Genomic DNA, 21144 nt, shown 5'->3' on the forward strand with positions numbered 1-21144 from the left:
AGACCTCATGCTCGCGGGACAGTACTGGTGAAATCTTCCAACTGAACCATAGCTAAGGTTTATCAAAAAAAGTCGCTAGGTTTGTCAGTATGAATATTCTATGGAAAAAATTCGATAAAAGGGTCTGAAAGTTGCTAAATCTAGTGCTAAATTCGCGCTTGTGTGCGAGATGTGGGAGCTGATGGCAGGGGGCGGTGGATATTTGTGGCGGATTTGTCAATGCGGATATTGTGGATGAGTTCTTCTGTCATCATGTTCTGTTAGTTCTACAGCTTCAGTTTCTGAACTTTCACGCTTAGTAACACATACAGCTGTGCCCTCACCACAGTGCAACAGTGAAAAGGGACCCCTTTCAAACAGTGATGCATTCCGAACGTTGTTTAAGGGACATACACCGGTATTGCGGTATTTAAAAAATTCATATCATAACAAAAATAAACACCGGTATGCGGTATGAACCTATATATCGCCCAGCACTAGCAAATAAACACAAGAGTAAGGTATTGAATTGTTCCTAAGACAAAAAATTGAATTTAGGTCAGTACTGGTTTTGCTATATTTGTGCAGATGTGAGGGTTTGTCAGACTTACTTGTCAGGTGTATGAGTATGAGCAGTTTGTTTCTGTATGAGAAAACAGCAGAGACGGCTGGGAATGTAATACAGACCTCACATTTTTATAGTTAATTTTTAGCAAGATCCCCCTCAAATAGAACCGCTGGCAGCAGCCAGGGGATTTTGGGTACTTTCTTGCTCAAATAGCAAATTCAGCCATCGGAAAAAAAAACAAATGAAACTAACTTTAAACCGCAGTCCTCAAACAAACCCCTTTAAAGCTCATGTCGCTGGAGCTCCTTCAGCTTAAAGCTTTGAACAGACCATTTAACTAAGAGTTTATGGAGCATTACGTGTTAGAAATGTTATGTTTGAGTGTTGAAACTTGTATGGCGTTACTATTTCAAGTCTACAGGATGTGCTTCAATGAATGCATTGTTTTATCTTGAAGTTAATTGCTAGATTTTATTTTGAAAGATGCTTTTCTAGCATGCAGTGCCATTTAGGTTGAGCAGATATCTCAATGAGTGCACAGTCCTACAGCCAGATGGCCCGTGTCAGATGATGACCTCTGACCCGGGATATAAGATGAAGAATTTTGAGAGGGTTAATCATGGCTAGTTTGAACAAAAACGACTTCAGATCTGGTCTGAATTTATGAATGAGTTTATTTATATGAATGTCTTCACTGCTGGCTCCAGATTTATAGTCTTTCATGAATGAACGCCTGGTTTCTTCGTACAGCAGTTTCCACAGCGGAACTAGTAGAGCCTGTAAATGACATTTAGATCTTTCTCAGAGTGCTAATAAACGGTTTTGCTCTTTCTTTTGTGTTTTTTAGGGTGCCGGACAGGACAAACTTGGTATTTACATCAAGTCTGTTGTCAAAGGAGGTGCGGCAGACATAGTGAGTTTGGCTTGGTTTGTTTTGTGATGTTCTTTATGGGCAAATGCAGATGCTATTTCTTCAGAAATCACTAAGTGTGATTTCTCATACTTAACTAGTGTTATTGATAATACTCTGTACTATATTTGTAGTTGAAGCTGTAAAATCATAAATCATGCTTTTTTTTCTTCATAAAAAGTAAAAATCTTGTTCAACCATGCTGTTTTATGACTGTTTGAGTCTTGTTTTCTTTTTAGGATGGGCGTCTGGCTGCCGGAGACCAGTTGCTCAGCGTGGATGGAAGAAGTCTGGTTGGCCTCTCGCAGGAGAGGTAATTCTGTAGCATTTAGACCTTTAATAATGGGATTTTAAAAAAATTTGAAATGGACTTACAGGTAAAGCATGCAATATCCGGCTATGTCAAAGAAGACCGTTAAATAAACAAAAGGATTGCATGCTAGAACCATTTCATTACACCACATAAGCAAGGAATGTGTCCTAATATACACAATTAAGTGGCGTAAGAACAAAATATGACTGACGTCTTTAGAACATCGTCAGGCAAAATGACACTAAAATGTGACCCTGGACAATAAAACCAGTCATAAGGATCAATTCTCTGAATAAATAAGCTTTCCATTGATGTATGTTTTGTTAGGATAGGACCATATTTGGCCGAGATACAACTATTTGAAAATCTGGAATCTGAGGGTGCAAAAAAATCAAAATATTGAGAAAATCGCCTTTAAAGTTGTCCAAATGAAGTTCTTAGCAATGCATATTACGTTGCAAATATATTAAGTTTTAATATATTTACAGTAGGAAAATTACAAAATATCTTCATGGAACATGATCTTTACTTAATATCCTAATTATTTTTGGCATAAAAGAAAAATCAATAATTTTGACCCATACAATGTATTTTTGGCTATTGCTACAAATGTACCCCAGCGACTTAAGACTGGTTTTGTGGTCCAGGGTCACAAATGTAACATTCAAATAAGTTCTGGGTCTCATTTTTGGGATTATTTAGTTATTTGGCATGATGAATGACATATACATTTTTTTATATGCTTTTACAAAAAAAATGCACTCTTTAAAATAAGAAATTCTACTGAAAAGTGATGAAAATTGCCCTTTCATTGAGAATTAAAATGTCTGACAGTGGTTTGTCTTGTAATTATCCTAGATTTGACTTGAAAGCGTTATTATTCCTAGTTCAACATTTTCAGGCATTAAGCTGTGCAGCACAAAGCACCTTTTGTTTGCAAAGTCAAAACGGCTTAAAAAAATTTATAATTTCTGTCAGAAAAATTGCATTAATGCCTGTAGTTTTGAGATGTGGTGGAATTGATGAAACTCTTAAATCTGTGGATTTGAGTTAAATGAGAAGCATATGGCTCAAAACACAACTGGATGCAAATGGACACAACTTGAGTTGCCTTTGGGATTCATGATCTTTACTTAATATCCTAATGATTTTTGGCATAACATTTTTTGATTACTATTTAAAATATTTAATTTTATATACTATTTTTTATTTTATATACTAATAAAATATTGTATTATTTAAAAATGTAAAAAAAATTTATTACGTTTTATCACGTCTTTAATTGATCTGTCTTATAGGGCGGCGGAATTGATGACACGAACCGGCTCTGTTGTAACGCTCGAGGTGGCCAAACAGGGAGCCATTTACCACGGCCTGGCCACGCTCCTCAACCAGCCATCCCCCATGATGAACCGCGGTAAGCAACTGCGGCATGAATATTTATTTAAATCTCTAATGGGCTTGCATGTGGGAGCTGCAGTATTCTGCTTAAAAAATATCAGCGACTGCCGCACAGCATGCTAGCGTGACTAATTCCTAAAAGAGGTGGAAATGTGGTGGATCTGGCACCCGTGATAAGCTACTACTAAATATTGTAGAAACTTAATTTGCTGTAAAGTTGCTTTGCAATGATTTGTATCGTGAAAAGCGCTGTACAAATAAACTTGACTTGACTTGACTTGACTTGATAAAAGTCGATAATTTTGACCCATACAATGTTTTTTTGGCTATTGCTAAAAATATACCCCAGCGACTTAAGACTGGTTTTGTGGTTCAGGGTCACATTTGTCAGTGTGGTTCATTTTAAAGTGGTGACATTATATTAACGTAGGGCTGGACGATATAACAAAAAAATGTATCAACGATATAATGTTTCATATCGTTCGGTATCGATAATTATTGACATTTTTTATAACCTTTTTTAAAACAAAGAGCAATAGAAAAAAAATTCTAATTTAACCACTGTATTTTTAAATTAACCCAATTTATTGAGACAAACAACAAATATTTTTTGTTTAAACCGTTAAACACACAATTAAAATATCTAATTTCTAATGTTTTATGTGCAGATTAAATGGGTCTCAAGGAATCTTTTGTCTTGTCTCCTGAGGCCACAGGAGGGCGCAATGAGCAAAATAATGCTGCACATTTAAATTGTCAATGCAAGGAAATAACTGTCTATAAAAAAAATGTGCATTACGTCTAAATTAACTCATATAAATCAAATATAATTTCGTAAATTGCATAAACATTTATGAACAAAACAGCATCACGTATTTATGCATTGCTTAATCCAAAGAGCCGAAGCGCCGTTCACACAGATTGCTTTTAAAAACATATGAGACGCAGTGAAAAGGAATAAATCTCCACAAACGTTTTTTCTAAAAGTTTAAACTGTTTTAACTTTGCATGGCTTTCTATACATCTCTTGTGTGAGACGCGAGTGCAGCAGTCATATTTGTCCATCTAAAAAGTGAGCTGAATATGCATCTGTTTCGGTTTTAACCCATTCAAGATCTTCTGTGCTTTGAGCTTCTATATTTCTCGAATATTTTGAATGCATAACACAGTAGAAACTTAATTTGCTGTAAAGTTGCTTTGCAATGATTTGTATCGTGAAAAGCGCTGTACAAATAAACTTGACTTGACTTGACTTGACTTGATAAAAGTCGATAATTTTGACCCATACAATGTTTTTTTGGCTATTGCTAAAAATATACCCCAGCGACTTAAGACTGGTTTTGTGGTTCAGGGTCACATTTGTCAGTGTGGTTCATTTTAAAGTGGTGACATTATATTAACGTAGGGCTGGACGATATAACAAAAAAATGTATCAACGATATAATGTTTCATATCGTTCGGTATCGATAATTATTGACATTTTTTATAACCTTTTTTAAAACAAAGAGCAATAGAAAAAAAATTCTAATTTAACCACTGTATTTTTAAATTAACCCAATTTATTGAGACAAACAACAAATATTTTTTGTTTAAACCGTTAAACACACAATTAAAATATCTAATTTCTAATGTTTTATGTGCAGATTAAATGGGTCTCAAGGAATCTTTTGTCTTGTCTCCTGAGGCCACAGGAGGGCGCAATGAGCAAAATAATGCTGCACATTTAAATTGTCAATGCAAGGAAATAACTGTCTATAAAAAAAATGTGCATTACGTCTAAATTAACTCATATAAATCAAATATAATTTCGTAAATTGCATAAACATTTATGAACAAAACAGCATCACGTATTTATGCATTGCTTAATCCAAAGAGCCGAAGCGCCGTTCACACAGATTGCTTTTAAAAACATATGAGACGCAGTGAAAAGGAATAAATCTCCACAAACGTTTTTTCTAAAAGTTTAAACTGTTTTAACTTTGCATGGCTTTCTATACATCTCTTGTGTGAGACGCGAGTGCAGCAGTCATATTTGTCCATCTAAAAAGTGAGCTGAATATGCATCTGTTTCGGTTTTAACCCATTCAAGATCTTCTGTGCTTTGAGCTTCTATATTTCTCGAATATTTTGAATGCATAACACAGTAGCGGCGCGTCTCGTGGGCTAGACAAACAAAACATTAAAATTCAACAACGTCACTTACATCATCACCACATCTCACGCGCCACTGATGATGCTCCCTGATGCACACCTAACATATTCAAATGCACATGTTTATTTTAAATTCGACTAATATGTATTTTTTTTATTCACAATCTCTTCATCACAGGCAGGCACAGCACTCAATTCAGCATGTGTTCGTGTTTGTGTGTGTGCTGTCTGCGTCACTCATAGCACGTGCCTATATCGTGAGCTATATCGAACATTTTTATATCGTTATCGAAGAAGGTGTACCGTCAATAAATATCGATACCATTATATTGCCCAGGCCTATATTAACGTGTACTATTTTTTTTTCCTCAAAGACCAGGCCCAGAGTCCAGGCGGGAAGCCTGTTTACCCAGGAGCCCCAGGAAAGATCACTTCGGTCTCGACGGGTAACCTCTGCCCTGATGTGAGTACACACAATCATCGGCACCTCTAAGATGAATGTTGCACTTGTGTGCCGAAACTCTCTTTCCCTAGTGAATTAAGAGTGTTTCTAGCACTGCTCTTTAGCAACACTGGCATTGGATCTACAGTGCAACCTGTGTCGTCTAAACCTCTGGTTTTAATCAAATCACCAGAAACTCTCAAATCCAAACACACACCAGAACATGTTTTTTTCTTTCTGAAACCACAGCCAAATAGAAGCCTAATAAAAACCTGATTTGTGACTCTTTGTTGTGTTCTTGTTGTAATTAATCCTAATCATGTCTGTAACCACCATCTGATTGGCTAGTCAGTCTTTGATCCACATTCCTTGATTCTCTTTGATTTATACACATGCTGTTCATGCAAACTCTTATACTAGTTTCTGTAATCAATAATAATGCACTATAAAGAGATGGAAAATGAATCTAGACTGCTCACAGCTCAGTCTAATCTGTCTTTACCCTGTTTGTCCCACAGGAGGAGCCCTCTCCACCCCATCCAGAGGCGTATCCCATCCCCACTCAGACATACCCAAGGGAATACTTCACCTTCCCAGCCTCCAAATCTCAGGATAGAATGGGCCCTGGCCAGCCCTGGCAAAACAATGAACCGGAGCCTCTCCCACCTATGGATAACCACTCAAACAACAGCATGGCTATACAGGTTAGCCTTTTTAGGAAGAGAAAGCATATGAGTGCTGTGTGGTGTCCTGGTGCCATAGTGGTATCATGACTCAAAACACTGGCAGTACCACAGTATTTTTCAACACTAGCACACTAACTGTACATTATTTAGTGTTTGTTTGTTTATTTATTTATTGGTAAGATAATGTATAGTATCCTATATTGTTATAATGAACACTACCATTTAAAAAATTGAGATCAGTAAGATTATTTTGAAAGATATTAATACTTGTATTCAGCAAGGATGCACTAAATTGATCAAAAGTGACAGTAAAGACCTTTATAATGTTACAAAAGGTTTATATTTCATATAAATGCTGCTCTTTTGAAGTTTATATTCATCAAAGAATCTCAAAAACATGAATCATGAATCTTGAAAATATACTGAAGACTGAAGGAAAGGCTGCTGAAAATTCAGCTTAGCATCATAGGAGTAAATTAAAATAGAAAACAGTTGCTTTAAATTGTAATATTTCACAATATTAAATTTTTTACTATATTTTTGATCAAGTAAATGCAGCCTAAGATTAGCACGTCGTAAGCCTAAAATACTTCTTTTAAGAACATCAAAAAAAGAAAAAGAAAACTACAACTGCAAGCTTTTTTATCTGTAGTGTATATTGTTGCTTTCTAATATGCTTTGCCAAAATGACAGTATAAAAATCAGTTATTGTTTGTTTAAAAATCAGTTATCAGTCATTTTTTCCCCAGATTTATTTATTTTATTTTATTTTTTTATTTAGTTTAATTTTTTTAATTTAGTTTAATTTTGCATTATCTAACTAGTAACTTAAATTATATTAAGCATACCTAAGGACAGCATCCTTTAAATGTGCTTTTCAAATGAAAAAAAAAATTTCTAACATTTTGTCATTTGAGATTATAAAATTTATCATTTATTTTTCTAGTTTTACTTTGGTATATCTATTAAATTTGGGCCTACTTTTTCATGTGTAATTCCTATGTAGGCCCAATTTAAATTGGTCTGCAAAACAAATTTTATGCATTACTTTACTAGCTTTTTAAGGCTATGAGCAACATTAATGTTACATGTATATCACATTTTTGCATAAATATGAGTCTCACTGCTGTGTCATTGTGTCCTGCTAGCGGGTGGCGCGCTCTCAGGAGGAGCTGTGCGAGATGCCGGGCGGGTACCCAGGTGAACGCCTGCACCAGGAAGACCTGATGCACCTGCAGCAGCAGCAGCGTGATGCCGAGTACCAACGAGGCAGTGGGGAGCACTGGAACCACCAGATGTCCTCCTCGGTGGAGTCCAGCACCTCCAGCCAAGAGCACCTCAACTACTCGTCGTCTTCCGGCTCCAGGATCCAAGGCAACCACAAGAGCGGCCCTGGCCGCTGGAAGACCCCGATAGCACCCCACTCCGGCCCCGTGTGTGTCTCCCAACCTTCCCGTTCAGATCTTCCACCTCCTCCTCCTCCTCCTCCTGCGCACTACGACTACGAGCCACAAACCGACCTGCCGCTTCCTCCACCGCCCTCTATTACACAGCAACAGGCAGCGGCCGCTGCGGCCACGGTTGAACGCAAGAAACGCGAGGAGCAACAGCGCTGGTATGAGAAGGAAAAAGCCCGGCTTGAAGAGGAGCGAGAGAGGAAGAGAAGAGACCAGGAGAGGAAGCTGGTGCAGATTCGCAACCCTCCCGGCCCAGTCATGCACAACAACCAGCACGGCCCATTGCCACCTGCCCCTCAGTACCAACAGATGCCCCATCCACAGCCCCCCATGCAGGTGCCCCAACCATACCTTCCCCCAGTCCAGCTGCCCCAACCGCCACAGCCACAACCCGCCCGACCAGACAAGCTAAACAGCCTTCCCCGCCAGCCGCCACAGGACACAGTAATTCGTGACCTCTTGCCCCAGCAGCAGCCACGCACCATCGAAAGACGTGACCTGCAATACCTCACCATCAGCAAAGAGGAGCTGTCCGCCAGTGACAGCCTATCGCCCGACCCCTGGAAGAGGGACGCCCGAGAGAAACTGGAGAAGCAGCAGCAGCTTCACATCGTGGACCTTCTAGACAAGGAGATCCAGGAGCTTCAGGCCAAACCTGAACGCACGGCTGAGGAGAACGACCGTCTGATCAATCTGCCTCGTCCAGATCAGTACATCTCTCCTGATCTCATCTGCCATATAAAATGAAATAGTAATTTAACTTCTAAAATAAATCAGCGGTGGAATCATTTCTGACCTACAGCTACTGGCTAAGCAACATCTTAGGATCAGAATCAGGAGCATTTGAAATGTGCTAACAGTTTCTAACAAGACATGACCATATTTTTTTTTTACATGCAAGGCCTTTTCAGGCACATATTAAGTCTCGTGAAGAATTAATACTTGATTTAACATTGATTTTGGTAGTAACTAGGGTTGGGTGATACAAAAATATGTAAATACAATTAATGACTTTTTTAAAATAATCACATTTTATTTCTATAGCACATTTATTAAAATGAAAACAAAAGCAGGCACATCACTGAATATTGTAATAACACAAAAATATTGATAATGAAAAAGTCACACACCCAGCACACCTAGACTCCAAAAATACATACAAATTCAAAAATTAAATATAAAAATGTATTTTATTGCACATTTGTTGAAATAATAAAATTAAAAACATATTAACAAATATTTTTTTATATTTTAGAAAATGTGTGTGTGTGTGTATATATATATATATATATATATATATATAGCACCAATATACATAAAAAAAAAAAAATATATATATATATATATATATATATAAAAAACTTTTTAATGTGTGTGTGTGTGTGTATATATATATATATATATATATATATAGCACCAATATACATAAAAAAAAAAAAATATATATATATATATATATATATATCGAATAACCTTTTAATAATATATTTTATAAAACTTAACATTTTTGAGTGATGACTAACAAATCATTGAAATGTACCTTTCAAATTAACTGATTTGGGATTTTAAAAATTTAACTTTTTTAGGATGCATAATGGCTAAATGTGTTAAATATTCAAATTTGCCAATTGATTTAATATCTCCAAAAATGTAATGATGTAAAATAAATATTAGATATATCATCAAGCCCTTTTAGTTACTAAAGGCTTAATCTGTGTCCAGAAAACAGCCTGCAATAAGCCTCTAATGTCAAAACATGCGAGTTTAGTGCAGTTTAATTCAGGCTCTTGACTTCTTGGTGGGCTGGCGTGTGTGCAGCATTTCCAAACAGCTTCCTTGTGCTTTCCAAGTCTGAGTCTTTCAGTGCTAGCACAAACTTCAGCCCCCAATAACGTTCTTTCCTCCAACACCTGCCGTAGCAGCTGTCATGCGAAGCATAGCGTCCACCTGAGAGTCTGCTGTGTGTAGCACACTGCTGGAAGCTGCCTTTGATATCACTCCATCTCTGAGGAGTTGGCAGGTCGAGCCGTCTAAGGGAAGGTCAACACAATCCCGTGTGTTTGAAGGAAAAATCTTGCCGTGGGGTGGGGACGTGGAATGATGGGGAAATTCCTCACCAGCTGAAGTGTTTGTGGAAGGGAAGTGGACCGCTGGCGCTAATCAGACCCATACTGCCCTGGAATGTTCCTGGCAGCACATCACTGCGTCCCGGCCCACTGCGCCAATGATTTTTTATTTTTTTTTTACTTTTATCTTCTCAAAAACCCCTCCTTTTCTTTATTTCTTAATTACTTTTTATTCTCTCTCTCCCAACCCTTTGGTTGCTCTGTATGTTTTTGTTTCTCCTGCAGCAGACTGCTGTTCCAGCAATCTCTGTACTAGACTTGGTATGTTCTTTATGCTCTTTGCCTCTCTTCCTGTTTCGGCTCCACCTGTGTCTCCTCTTGTTCACTACCTCCCTTTCTTCATTTGGCCGTGGTAGCTCCTTTACCCATGGGTATTATTTAGAGAGAGATGTACCACTTTTTCAAGCATGGGACACCATCTTGGGGACTCCATCTCGGGATGTTCATTATGCTCCACTGGAAAACTGCTGCGTTAGAACAATATCTAAACGTAAAGATGAGCTGAATGGATCTGTAAGGAAAGGCATCACAGAAAATAAATTTTTAAAGCTGAAGTTTGTCCTTTCTAAGCCAGTGTCACCAAATGGAATAAATAGTTTCCATCTTCCATTAGTCAAGCGAACAGTTAGTCCTGACCTCAAGCTCATGCCATTGGTTGAGGTTGAAAAAAATGATACTTTCTAGAGAAATGAGCCTACATACAAGTAATTATTTTTCATTGTTAAAATAATTAAGATGATTAAATATTGAGATAACTAAAAATAATTTAGACTCATCTCTTTATCTTAAATTATTTAAATAATTATTCTTAATTATAAAATAAGACGATGAAAATAATTTAGTCACCCCTCATTTTCTTAAAAAAATTGTTTAAATACTTACATTTAAATTATCTTAATTATTTAAATAATTAAGATAGTTAAGTATTAAGATATTTAAAATCATTTTGATTCATCCCTTATATGGTTTATGTATTTATATATTTATTTAAAAAGCAAAAATCTGGGTTTCAGTGATGTGTTTACAATAGAAATGAATGGTTCCATGCATTTCCAAACAGCTTCCTTGTGCTTTCCAAGTCTGAGTCTTTCAGTGCTAGCACAAACTTCAGCCCCCAATAACGTTCTTTCCTCCAACACCTGCCGTAGCAGCTGTCATGCGAAGCATAGCGTCCACCTGAGAGTCTGCTGTGTGTAGCACACTGCTGGAAGCTGCCTTTGATATCACTCCATCTCTGAGGAGTTGGCAGGTCGAGCCGTCTAAGGGAAGGTCAACACAATCCCGTGTGTTTGAAGGAAAAATCTTGCCGTGGGGTGGGGACGTGGAATGATGGGGAAATTCCTCACCAGCTGAAGTGTTTGTGGAAGGGAAGTGGACCGCTGGCGCTAATCAGACCCATACTGCCCTGGAATGTTCCTGGCAGCACATCACTGCGTCCCGGCCCACTGCGCCAATGATTTTTTATTTTTTTTTACTTTTATCTTCTCAAAAACCCCTCCTTTTCTTTATTTCTTAATTACTTTTTATTCTCTCTCTCCCAACCCTTTGGTTGCTCTGTATGTTTTTGTTTCTCCTGCAGCAGACTGCTGTTCCAGCAATCTCTGTACTAGACTTGGTATGTTCTTTATGCTCTTTGCCTCTCTTCCTGTTTCGGCTCCACCTGTGTCTCCTCTTGTTCACTACCTCCCTTTCTTCATTTGGCCGTGGTAGCTCCTTTACCCATGGGTATTATTTAGAGAGAGATGTACCACTTTTTCAAGCATGGGACACCATCTTGGGGACTCCATCTCGGGATGTTCATTATGCTCCACTGGAAAACTGCTGCGTTAGAACAATATCTAAACGTAAAGATGAGCTGAATGGATCTGTAAGGAAAGGCATCACAGAAAATAAATTTTTAAAGCTGAAGTTTGTCCTTTCTAAGCCAGTGTCACCAAATGGAATAAATAGTTTCCATCTTCCATTAGTCAAGCGAACAGTTAGTCCTGACCTCAAGCTCATGCCATTGGTTGAGGTTGAAAAAAATGATACTTTCTAGAGAAATGAGCCTACATACAAGTAATTATTTTTCATTGTTAAAATAATTAAGATGATTAAATATTGAGATAACTAAAAATAATTTAGACTCATCTCTTTATCTTAAATTATTTAAATAATTATTCTTAATTATAAAATAAGACGATGAAAATAATTTAGTCACCCCTCATTTTCTTAAAAAAATTGTTTAAATACTTACATTTAAATTATCTTAATTATTTAAATAATTAAGATAGTTAAGTATTAAGATATTTAAAATCATTTTGATTCATCCCTTATATGGTTTATGTATTTATATATTTATTTAAAAAAAAATCTGGGTTTCAGTGATGTGTTTACAATAGAAATGAATGGTTCCATTTTATATGAATGCTGGTTAAAAGCAGGAATATTAAGCTTATAGTTTAATAAGGTGACTTCATTTCCTAAGTTAAAACTTCTGTATTATTTGATTTGTAAAGTTGTTCTTTTCATTTTTATGATCACTTTCGGGTTCATGGAGTTGTTTTCATGGTAACAAAATTGTAAAATTGGATATAAATTAACAAAAAAAGGTAAAAAAATTTTTTTCCAGCATTTTAACGCCCATTCACTTCTATTTTAAATGTCTCACTGTAACCCAGGTTTTTGAAATAGAACTAGTTAAAACTAATTTTAGTGATACTCGGCATTATGCCATGAATGCTGTATTTATTATTCCTTTAATATATATATATATATATATATATATATATATATATATATATATATAAACACTTCAGCTTTAAATGTGCACAGGACAGCGACCTTGTGAATATGAACATTTGCTCCTAGAAAACCAGCAAATGCAAGCTTTGGAAGCTCTTTTTCTTCTTGGGGAACATGATGAAGCTATGCTGGTTTGGCAGCCGTTGTTTCAGTGCAGTGTCATCATGAGGGGTGGGTTGGCGCATGCTTTCTTCCAACCCGGTCTCTCCGGCCCTGAGCTTGCTTGCATGTGGGCCTCATTTCTGTGCCATGATCACCATTCCGGTTTCTTCATCTACTCCACTCATCACTGCTCTCTGCGTGTCTGTATTGACCCTGGCCCTTTGCCGCTCATTTACTCTGCGTTTCTCCATGGTTTTCTGTGCTGGGTTTCCTCTTCCCCTATCCTGACTACTGGACACGTCTCTGTTTATGTCTGCTTCCTTCTGATTTTGGAGGGAAAAGGTGTATGGCCGTGCTTTGTATTTCCTTACCTGTCGAGAATTGTATATGTATTGTGAATGAAGTTTGATCGAGGTGTTTGGATTACCTTTTGAATGATTTTCTGTAGACGTGAAGAAGGTTGCAAGTTGCAATTCTGTCAGTAAGTTTGTTTTGCATGCAGCTGTGTATGTGCATGTGATTCTGTGTGTGATGGTGTGCAGTGCACGATGCCTCTCATCACAGGGGCCACATTGACAAATTTACTGGTGTGATAGAAACTCAACAGAACACATTTTTACAAATCACCACAGCAGGCTAGTTTGAATAAGATTTTGTACCAGAAAGACTTACAGTCCTCAGGTTGGCCATTGAAAATTGTTTCCTAATCTAGTCTAATCTAGGTAACCATTTTAAATTCAAACATTAAATTAAATATGTAATTTTTTATTTTTTTTTTATGTAATATTGGGTTTAATGTTAGGTTTGAATATAAGTTTATAAGTTAACATTCATGTTGTGTTACTCTACTGTTCAAAAGTTTTGGGTTTGTAATTTTTGTTTTTGAAAGAAGTTACTTATGTTTATGTTTGATCAAAAAAACAGTAAAAACATCAATATTGTGGAATATTATTTACATTGAATTTAAATTATATTTTAATATCATTTCAAATTTAATTTATTCCTGTGATGGTAAAGCTGAATTTTCAGGAACATCACTTTCTTTAGTGTCACATGATCCTTCAGAAATCCTTCTGTCATTCAGAAATGATTTGGTGAATAAGAAACATTTATTATTAATGTTGAAAACAGTTGTGCTGCTTAATGTTTGTGTCGAAACCGCTATATTTTTTCAGGATACTTTGAATAGAAAGTTCAAAAGAACAGCATTTATTTGAAGAATATAACTATTTTGTAACAATAAAAAAAATCTTTATTGACACTTTTGATTAATTTAATGCATCCCTGCTTAACAAAAGTATTCATTTGTAAAAAATAAAACAAAATCTTACAGACCCCAAACTTTTGAATGGAAGTGTAAGTTTACGTTTTTCTGGGTTAGTTTTAAATTTAAGTTTAATATATCAGTAGTTTTACAACTAGGGTTGAAATTGACATCAACATTACTTATTAGAATTCTAACAGTCATAAATTTAATTTAGGATCAGTCATTTATGTTTAGGACCATGAATTGCAGTCAGTCCAATCCATCATCTCTGTGGTCCAGTGTTTTTCGACTAACCCTGGTTATGCATTGTGCACCTCAGCTGCAGGACGAGGAGCGACGACGGAAACAGCAGTTGGAGGAAATCCGTAAGCGTGAGGCAGAAGAGCGAGCCAAACAGGAGGAGGAGAGACGCTGGAGAGAGGAGGAGAGAGCCAGACGAGAGACCGAGGAGAAGGTATTGAGATCGGAACGGACCAGCGACAACTAGGAACTTCTATAAGTAGTTAAATGCAATAAAGATGATTTTGATGACAAAGGACTTAGTCAAGAAATACATTTTTGTGTAATATGCAAATTGCAGATACGTTTTAGCACACTTCTTATGAGATGCAGATTATCTTCTCCTTTTTTTGCCCACTCAGCCAGGTCTTAAATGCAAGTCACGACAACAGCAGGTAGATTTTTATGTCCCAGACCTGTTCTCTTGCTATTGATTAGTCAGGTTAATTATAGTGAGATCTTGCTTTTGTTTTGGGGCAAATCCCCAAACAATATCTGTACCCATATACAGTAAATTGATTTTTGGCATAATTTCCTGATAGAGGCGTATGTGATCAGCCTTGTTTATTCATGCTAACGTCAAGCTTTTTCAAGGTTTCACCCGATTTCCGTGTGGATGGTAAGTGGGTGTGATTGGAGACAGGAGCTGATATTTAATGTGTCAGACTGTACAAGATCACAGCCCCGTGCCTCACTGTAACCCAGGTTTTTGAAACAGAGGGACAAGTTGAAATAAGTTTTAGAGGTACTCAGCATTATTCCACAAATGCTGCCGATTGAGTTTAGCCTGTATTTATTATTCATTTAACATTAAAAGAAATTACACACTTCAGCTTTAAATGTGCACAGGACAGCGACCTTGTGTCTGGTAGCTTAGACAAGAACATTTGCACCTAGAAAACCACCAAATTCATTCTAAAGAACAGTTTGGAAGCTCTCTTTCTTTTTTGGAGTACATGAAGAAGCTCTGCTGATTTCGGCAGCCGTTGTTTCAGTGCAGTTTCATCATGAGGGTGGGTTGGCGCATGTTTTCTTCCAGCCCGGTCTCTCCGGCCCTGAGCTTGCTTGCATGTGGGCCTCATTTCTGTGCCATGATCACCATTCCGGTTTCTTCATCTACTCCACTCATCACTGCTCTCTGCGTGTCTGTATTGACCCTGGCCCTTTGCCGCTCATTTACTCTGCGTTTCTCCATGGTTTTCTGTGCTGGGTTTCCTCTTCCCCTATCCTGACTACTGGACACGTCTCTGTTTATGTCTGCTTCCTTCTGATTTTGGAGGGAAAAGGTGTATGGCCGTGCTTTGTATTTCCTTACCTGTCGAGAATTGTATATGTATTGTGAATGAAGTTTGATCGAGGTGTTTGGATTACCTTTTGAATGATTTTCTGTAGACGTGAAGAAGGTTGCAAGTTGCAATTCTGTCAGTAAGTTTGTTTTGCATGCAGCTGTGTATGTGCATGTGATTCTGTGTGTGATGGTGTGCAGTGCACGATGCCTCTCATCACAGGGGCCACATTGACAAATTTACTGGTGTGATAGAAACTCAACAGAACACATTTTTACAAATCACCACAGCAGGCTAGTTTGAATAAGATTTTGTACCAGAAAGACTTACAGTCCTCAGGTTGGCCATTGAAAATTGTTTCCTAATCTAGTCTAATCTAGGTAACCATTTTAAATTCAAACATTAAATTAAATATGTAATTTTTTATTTTTTTTTTATGTAATATTGGGTTTAATGTTAGGTTTGAATATAAGTTTATAAGTTAACATTCATGTTGTGTTACTCTACTGTTCAAAAGTTTTGGGTTTGTAATTTTTGTTTTTGAAAGAAGTTACTTATGTTTATGTTTGATCAAAAAAACAGTAAAAACATCAATATTGTGGAATATTATTTACATTGAATTTAAATTATATTTTAATATCATTTCAAATTTAATTTATTCCTGTGATGGTAAAGCTGAATTTTCAGGAACATCACTTTCTTTAGTGTCACATGATCCTTCAGAAATCCTTCTGTCATTCAGAAATGATTTGGTGAATAAGAAACATTTATTATTAATGTTGAAAACAGTTGTGCTGCTTAATGTTTGTGTCGAAACCGCTATATTTTTTCAGGATACTTTGAATAGAAAGTTCAAAAGAACAGCATTTATTTGAAGAATATAACTATTTTGTAACAATAAAAAAAATCTTTATTGACACTTTTGATTAATTTAATGCATCCCTGCTTAACAAAAGTATTCATTTGTAAAAAATAAAACAAAATCTTACAGACCCCAAACTTTTGAATGGAAGTGTAAGTTTACGTTTTTCTGGGTTAGTTTTAAATTTAAGTTTAATATATCAGTAGTTTTACAACTAGGGTTGAAATTGACATCAACATTACTTATTAGAATTCTAACAGTCATAAATTTAATTTAGGATCAGTCATTTATGTTTAGGACCATGAATTGCAGTCAGTCCAATCCATCATCTCTGTGGTCCAGTGTTTTTCGACTAACCCTGGTTATGCATTGTGCACCTCAGCTGCAGGACGAGGAGCGACGACGGAAACAGCAGTTGGAGGAAATCCGTAAGCGTGAGGCAGAAGAGCGAGCCAAACAGGAGGAGGAGAGACGCTGGAGAGAGGAGGAGAGAGCCAGACGAGAGACCGAGGAGAAGGTATTGAGATCGGAACGGACCAGCGACAACTAGGAACTTCTATAAGTAGTTAAATGCAATAAAGATGATTTTGATGACAAAGGACTTAGTCAAGAAATACATTTTTGTGTAATATGCAAATTGCAGATACGTTTTAGCACACTTCTTATGAGATGCAGATTATCTTCTCCTTTTTTTGCCCACTCAGCCAGGTCTTAAATGCAAGTCACGACAACAGCAGGTAGATTTTTATGTCCCAGACCTGTTCTCTTGCTATTGATTAGTCAGGTTAATTATAGTGAGATCTTGCTTTTGTTTTGGGGCAAATCCCCAAACAATATCTGTACCCATATACAGTAAATTGATTTTTGGCATAATTTCCTGATAGAGGCGTATGTGATCAGCCTTGTTTATTCATGCTAACGTCAAGCTTTTTCAAGGTTTCACCCGATTTCCGTGTGGATGGTAAGTGGGTGTGATTGGAGACAGGAGCTGATATTTAATGTGTCAGACTGTACAAGATCACAGCCCCTTGTGCTTAATTTAAAGTAATGTGTATCTATGTATGTGTATATATATATATATATATATATAGTACTGTATGTGCTGATAATAATAAGGTTAACAGCAGTTTTGGAGTTAGTAATGATCCATTAACTGTCAGAGGCTAAATTAAGTTTGTTTAACGCCCATGTGTTAAGACTTTTGGAATGCCTCAGCGGGTCATCAGTTTACCAGTGGTCTGAATTTACATTCATACATCTAAAATGTGACCAAAACATTGTCCCACTATGTGACCATCCAGTTTTATTTTTGTGTCCGTGTCCGTCATTTTCAGACCACTGGTAATTTTAGAGCCCAGTTGTGATGTCCAACTGCATGTCTTCACAACATCTCCTCTCTTGTGTTTGTGATGTACCCCCATCCCCTTCAAAGAAATCACATGTCAGATTTTTAAACGACACTCCAGCATTTTGTTGGGAGACCATTGCCATTCCATACAACATTGCTTGGAAGTGCTGTTGGAAATGGGCCCGCCTTGGGTTTTGTGGAGGCCGTCCCAGATTGAACTAGCTCATGTGTGTTTTGCCTCCACATGCTCTCATAAGAGACATTCCCACCACCGCATACTAACCCAGGGTATCCATGCACAGAGACCAGAGCAGCCAGCCACTGGCTGTTTTTCTCCAAATGCCAAGCAGACCTTCAACTGGAGCTTGTAACAGTAACATACGCTCCAGTTAGCTCCGTTTTATTCCAGTTAGAACAAAGCGTATTTGTCAACTGTAGTGACTTGTTCCTCTTTAGCACCATCTGGTGTGCTTACAGTCGAAGTCTTACACAGTGTTTGCACTGCAAGCAAGCAGCACAGTGCAACTAAACTAGATTGCATGCATACAATTAGCATTTATAAAGAAGGTTTAATCAGTGGATTTAAATCTTCAAAGGAGTTTTTTAGGTGTTTAAACACTATTCTGTATGTAATCTGTACATATTACTTTTTGACGCACAGAAGTTTTTGAGACACTGCCACCATTTTTGTTGTTTTATTTTTCTGTACAAATGGATGCTGACCATACTAATATATTAATTAATATTGATAAATAATATTTATATTAATAAAGATTCTAAATTAAATATTTAATTACATTGGAAATTGTATAGTTTCTCAGTTTTTATAAAATGTTTCATTAAATGTATTTTTTAATGTCATATTTAAAAAAAAAAATCTGACAACAGACTATTTCTGTTATCAACTATTTCAGATGAACTCACCTCTGAATTGAACAGTAAAACAAAAAAAAGTCCCTTTTCATGTCACTCAAAAATGAAATTTCCTATAGAAATGATTGTGGACCATTTAATATATGAATTCATATAATTATATTAATATGATTCATTCATTAATTCATATATTCTATAAATTATAGTAAAATATGAATTTAACATTTTGTAAATATTTAAATGTTTTATTGAATATTCACTTTATCAAACATTTAGATTGCTCACATTTCTTTAAAAAAAAAATAATAATAATAAATGCATTTTAAATTTTAAAACTTTTCTCCCCCCTCGCACAGGCCTGTTTCAGATAAAACCACCCCTGAATGGAATGTGGGGAAAAAAACAAAATGATTGTTTGCTTTTCATGTCATTCAGCCTGACATTTCCTGGCCAGAATAAGCTGCAAAGTGGACTGAATTTGCGAAAACCACTTGCATTATAATCAACAAAACTCTCTATGCTACAAGCGGCACTTCAGTATAGACAGCGCTGTTGATTTCCGTTTAGCTTGCGACGTTGCTTGCTTGCAGTGTAGCCATGTTAAATAAAAACAGTGGCTTACTTTCCCCAACATGCAGGAGTCCTATATTTTATTATTATTTAGTTTTATTTAAAGGTATCAAACTTATTTCATGCAACAATTGCTATCGATTGAGCTTAACTTGTATTGAACCTGGAGTATTCCTTTTAAATAGTAATTAGATTTTTGTTTGTTTGTTTTCCGATCACCTATTCTCCCCGATTCCTCTTCCTCGAATCATCCTAGCGCCGTACAAGCAGTCAGTAGACCTCGTGATTAGCTGTGCGGTCCAAAATCAGTCCAAGTACTGTTGGTGTTGCCAGCCGTTTCATGTGTGTGTGATCTGCTTTGGGGTAGGCCGGGCCTCAGCAGCTAGACGCCTGCCCATCCATTATCAGCTCAGGGAATGAGACACTGGCTTCTTGTCACTTGCAGTGGTGGGCTCAACACTGCACCTCTCCTCAGTCCTGTTTACACTTGGCAAAGGGGAAAAGATCTGTCGGATGAGGCACTTTTTTGTGCTTGACTGTTTAAATCCATCTGAATTGGTTGTACAGCACTGGGACAATAGCAATCTTGGTGCAGACAGTCTCTGAAATTTTTTTTTTGTTTGCCTCCCTCAAGTGTTAATTTTACACGAGTGCAAGTCAAAACTGTGTGGAAAAAATTAGATGTTTTAAAAGTAGATTATTAAAGTACAACACAAGTTTTAACATTAAGTAATATTTTTATATCAGTTTCAAGTTCATATAACTTTGAAATTGCACATAGTATTTTTTCCTCAAACAAATTGTATTAAAAATTATGCAAAAATGATTGATTTAATTGTTGTATTTTAATATATGAATGCTATTTAAATAAATACTTTATTATATTCATATTTTTATTTTAATTACCAAGCACTTTTCTTAAGTTTATTACTGAGGAAAAATTTAGCTGTTGAGTCCTTGTTTAACTTTTTCCTCAAACTTTTAATTTAATTTTTTTAAAGAAATTGCGATTGTCTGTACTTTTAAAGTAACTTATGCAACATATCAGATGTCAAACTTTTAAACAGTCGTGTGCAAAAAAAAGCAGTTCAACCCTATTTCACAAAGATGCCCAGTGTATCTGACCTTGCATGTAGTCTGCACAAAGCTTCCCCCCACTTAATGTCATTGGGGCCTGTTGTGATGAAAAATGCATTTACGCTTACCGAGGAACTAACTTGGCATTAATCAACCAATCAAAAGCACAGCATTCCTCCATGCTCAGACTGACCTTAGCTTTTCAAGCCATGAATCAACCGCTGCAATCGCTGCTGCTTTGCTTAATGTGTCTCTTACCAAATCAACATCGTCATACCTGTCTGCAACACTGCTGAAGCCTCTCATGGAACCAAAACCAGTTCAATCTAACAGCCTCTCAGCAAAACACTAGTGCTGTGTTGCCACCAGTCTAGTGCACTGTAGATATTTCATACACACCCTTTGATTTTTTTGCCTTTACATTTAGACTTGATTCCAAAACCTAGTAAGCTGCCTACTTGGGGAACTGTTGTAAGGAAACATCTCTTTGACTAGTATAGAATGTAATCCAAGATGGCGGACAAGTCTAGATAAATGTTAATATAATGTTAATAATAAATAAGAATTACAAAAAATATGTATAATAATAATAATAAATGTTAATATAAATATTTCACTAATTACTGACATATATGAAAACAAGATTTTGATATATATATATAT

At 36.5% G+C, this 21144-nt stretch overlaps 1 protein-coding gene across 1 annotated transcript in view; it reads left to right on the top strand.

Moving 5' to 3' along the window:
- LOC107603070 (afadin-like) overlaps positions 1 to 15141 on the top strand; it is a 120327-nt gene extending 105186 nt beyond the window's left edge. The window contains exons 23-30 of the mRNA XM_016295768.1: positions 1395 to 1460; positions 1697 to 1770; positions 3069 to 3187; positions 5697 to 5785; positions 6283 to 6468; positions 7599 to 8617; positions 10210 to 10294; positions 14506 to 15141. Coding sequence (XP_016151254.1) covers positions 1395 to 1460; positions 1697 to 1770; positions 3069 to 3187; positions 5697 to 5785; positions 6283 to 6468; positions 7599 to 8617; positions 10210 to 10294; positions 14506 to 14673 — 1806 coding nt within the window. The 3' untranslated portion in view covers positions 14674 to 15141. The remainder of the gene's footprint in view (positions 1 to 1394; positions 1461 to 1696; positions 1771 to 3068; positions 3188 to 5696; positions 5786 to 6282; positions 6469 to 7598; positions 8618 to 10209; positions 10295 to 14505) is intronic.
- The last annotated feature ends 6003 nt before the right edge of the window (positions 15142 to 21144 follow it).

This window comes from Sinocyclocheilus grahami, unplaced genomic scaffold (genome assembly GCF_001515645.1).
Source record: "Sinocyclocheilus grahami isolate Dianchi unplaced genomic scaffold, SAMN03320097.WGS_v1.1 scaffold340.1, whole genome shotgun sequence".
Taxonomy (NCBI): domain Eukaryota; kingdom Metazoa; phylum Chordata; class Actinopteri; order Cypriniformes; family Cyprinidae; genus Sinocyclocheilus; species Sinocyclocheilus grahami.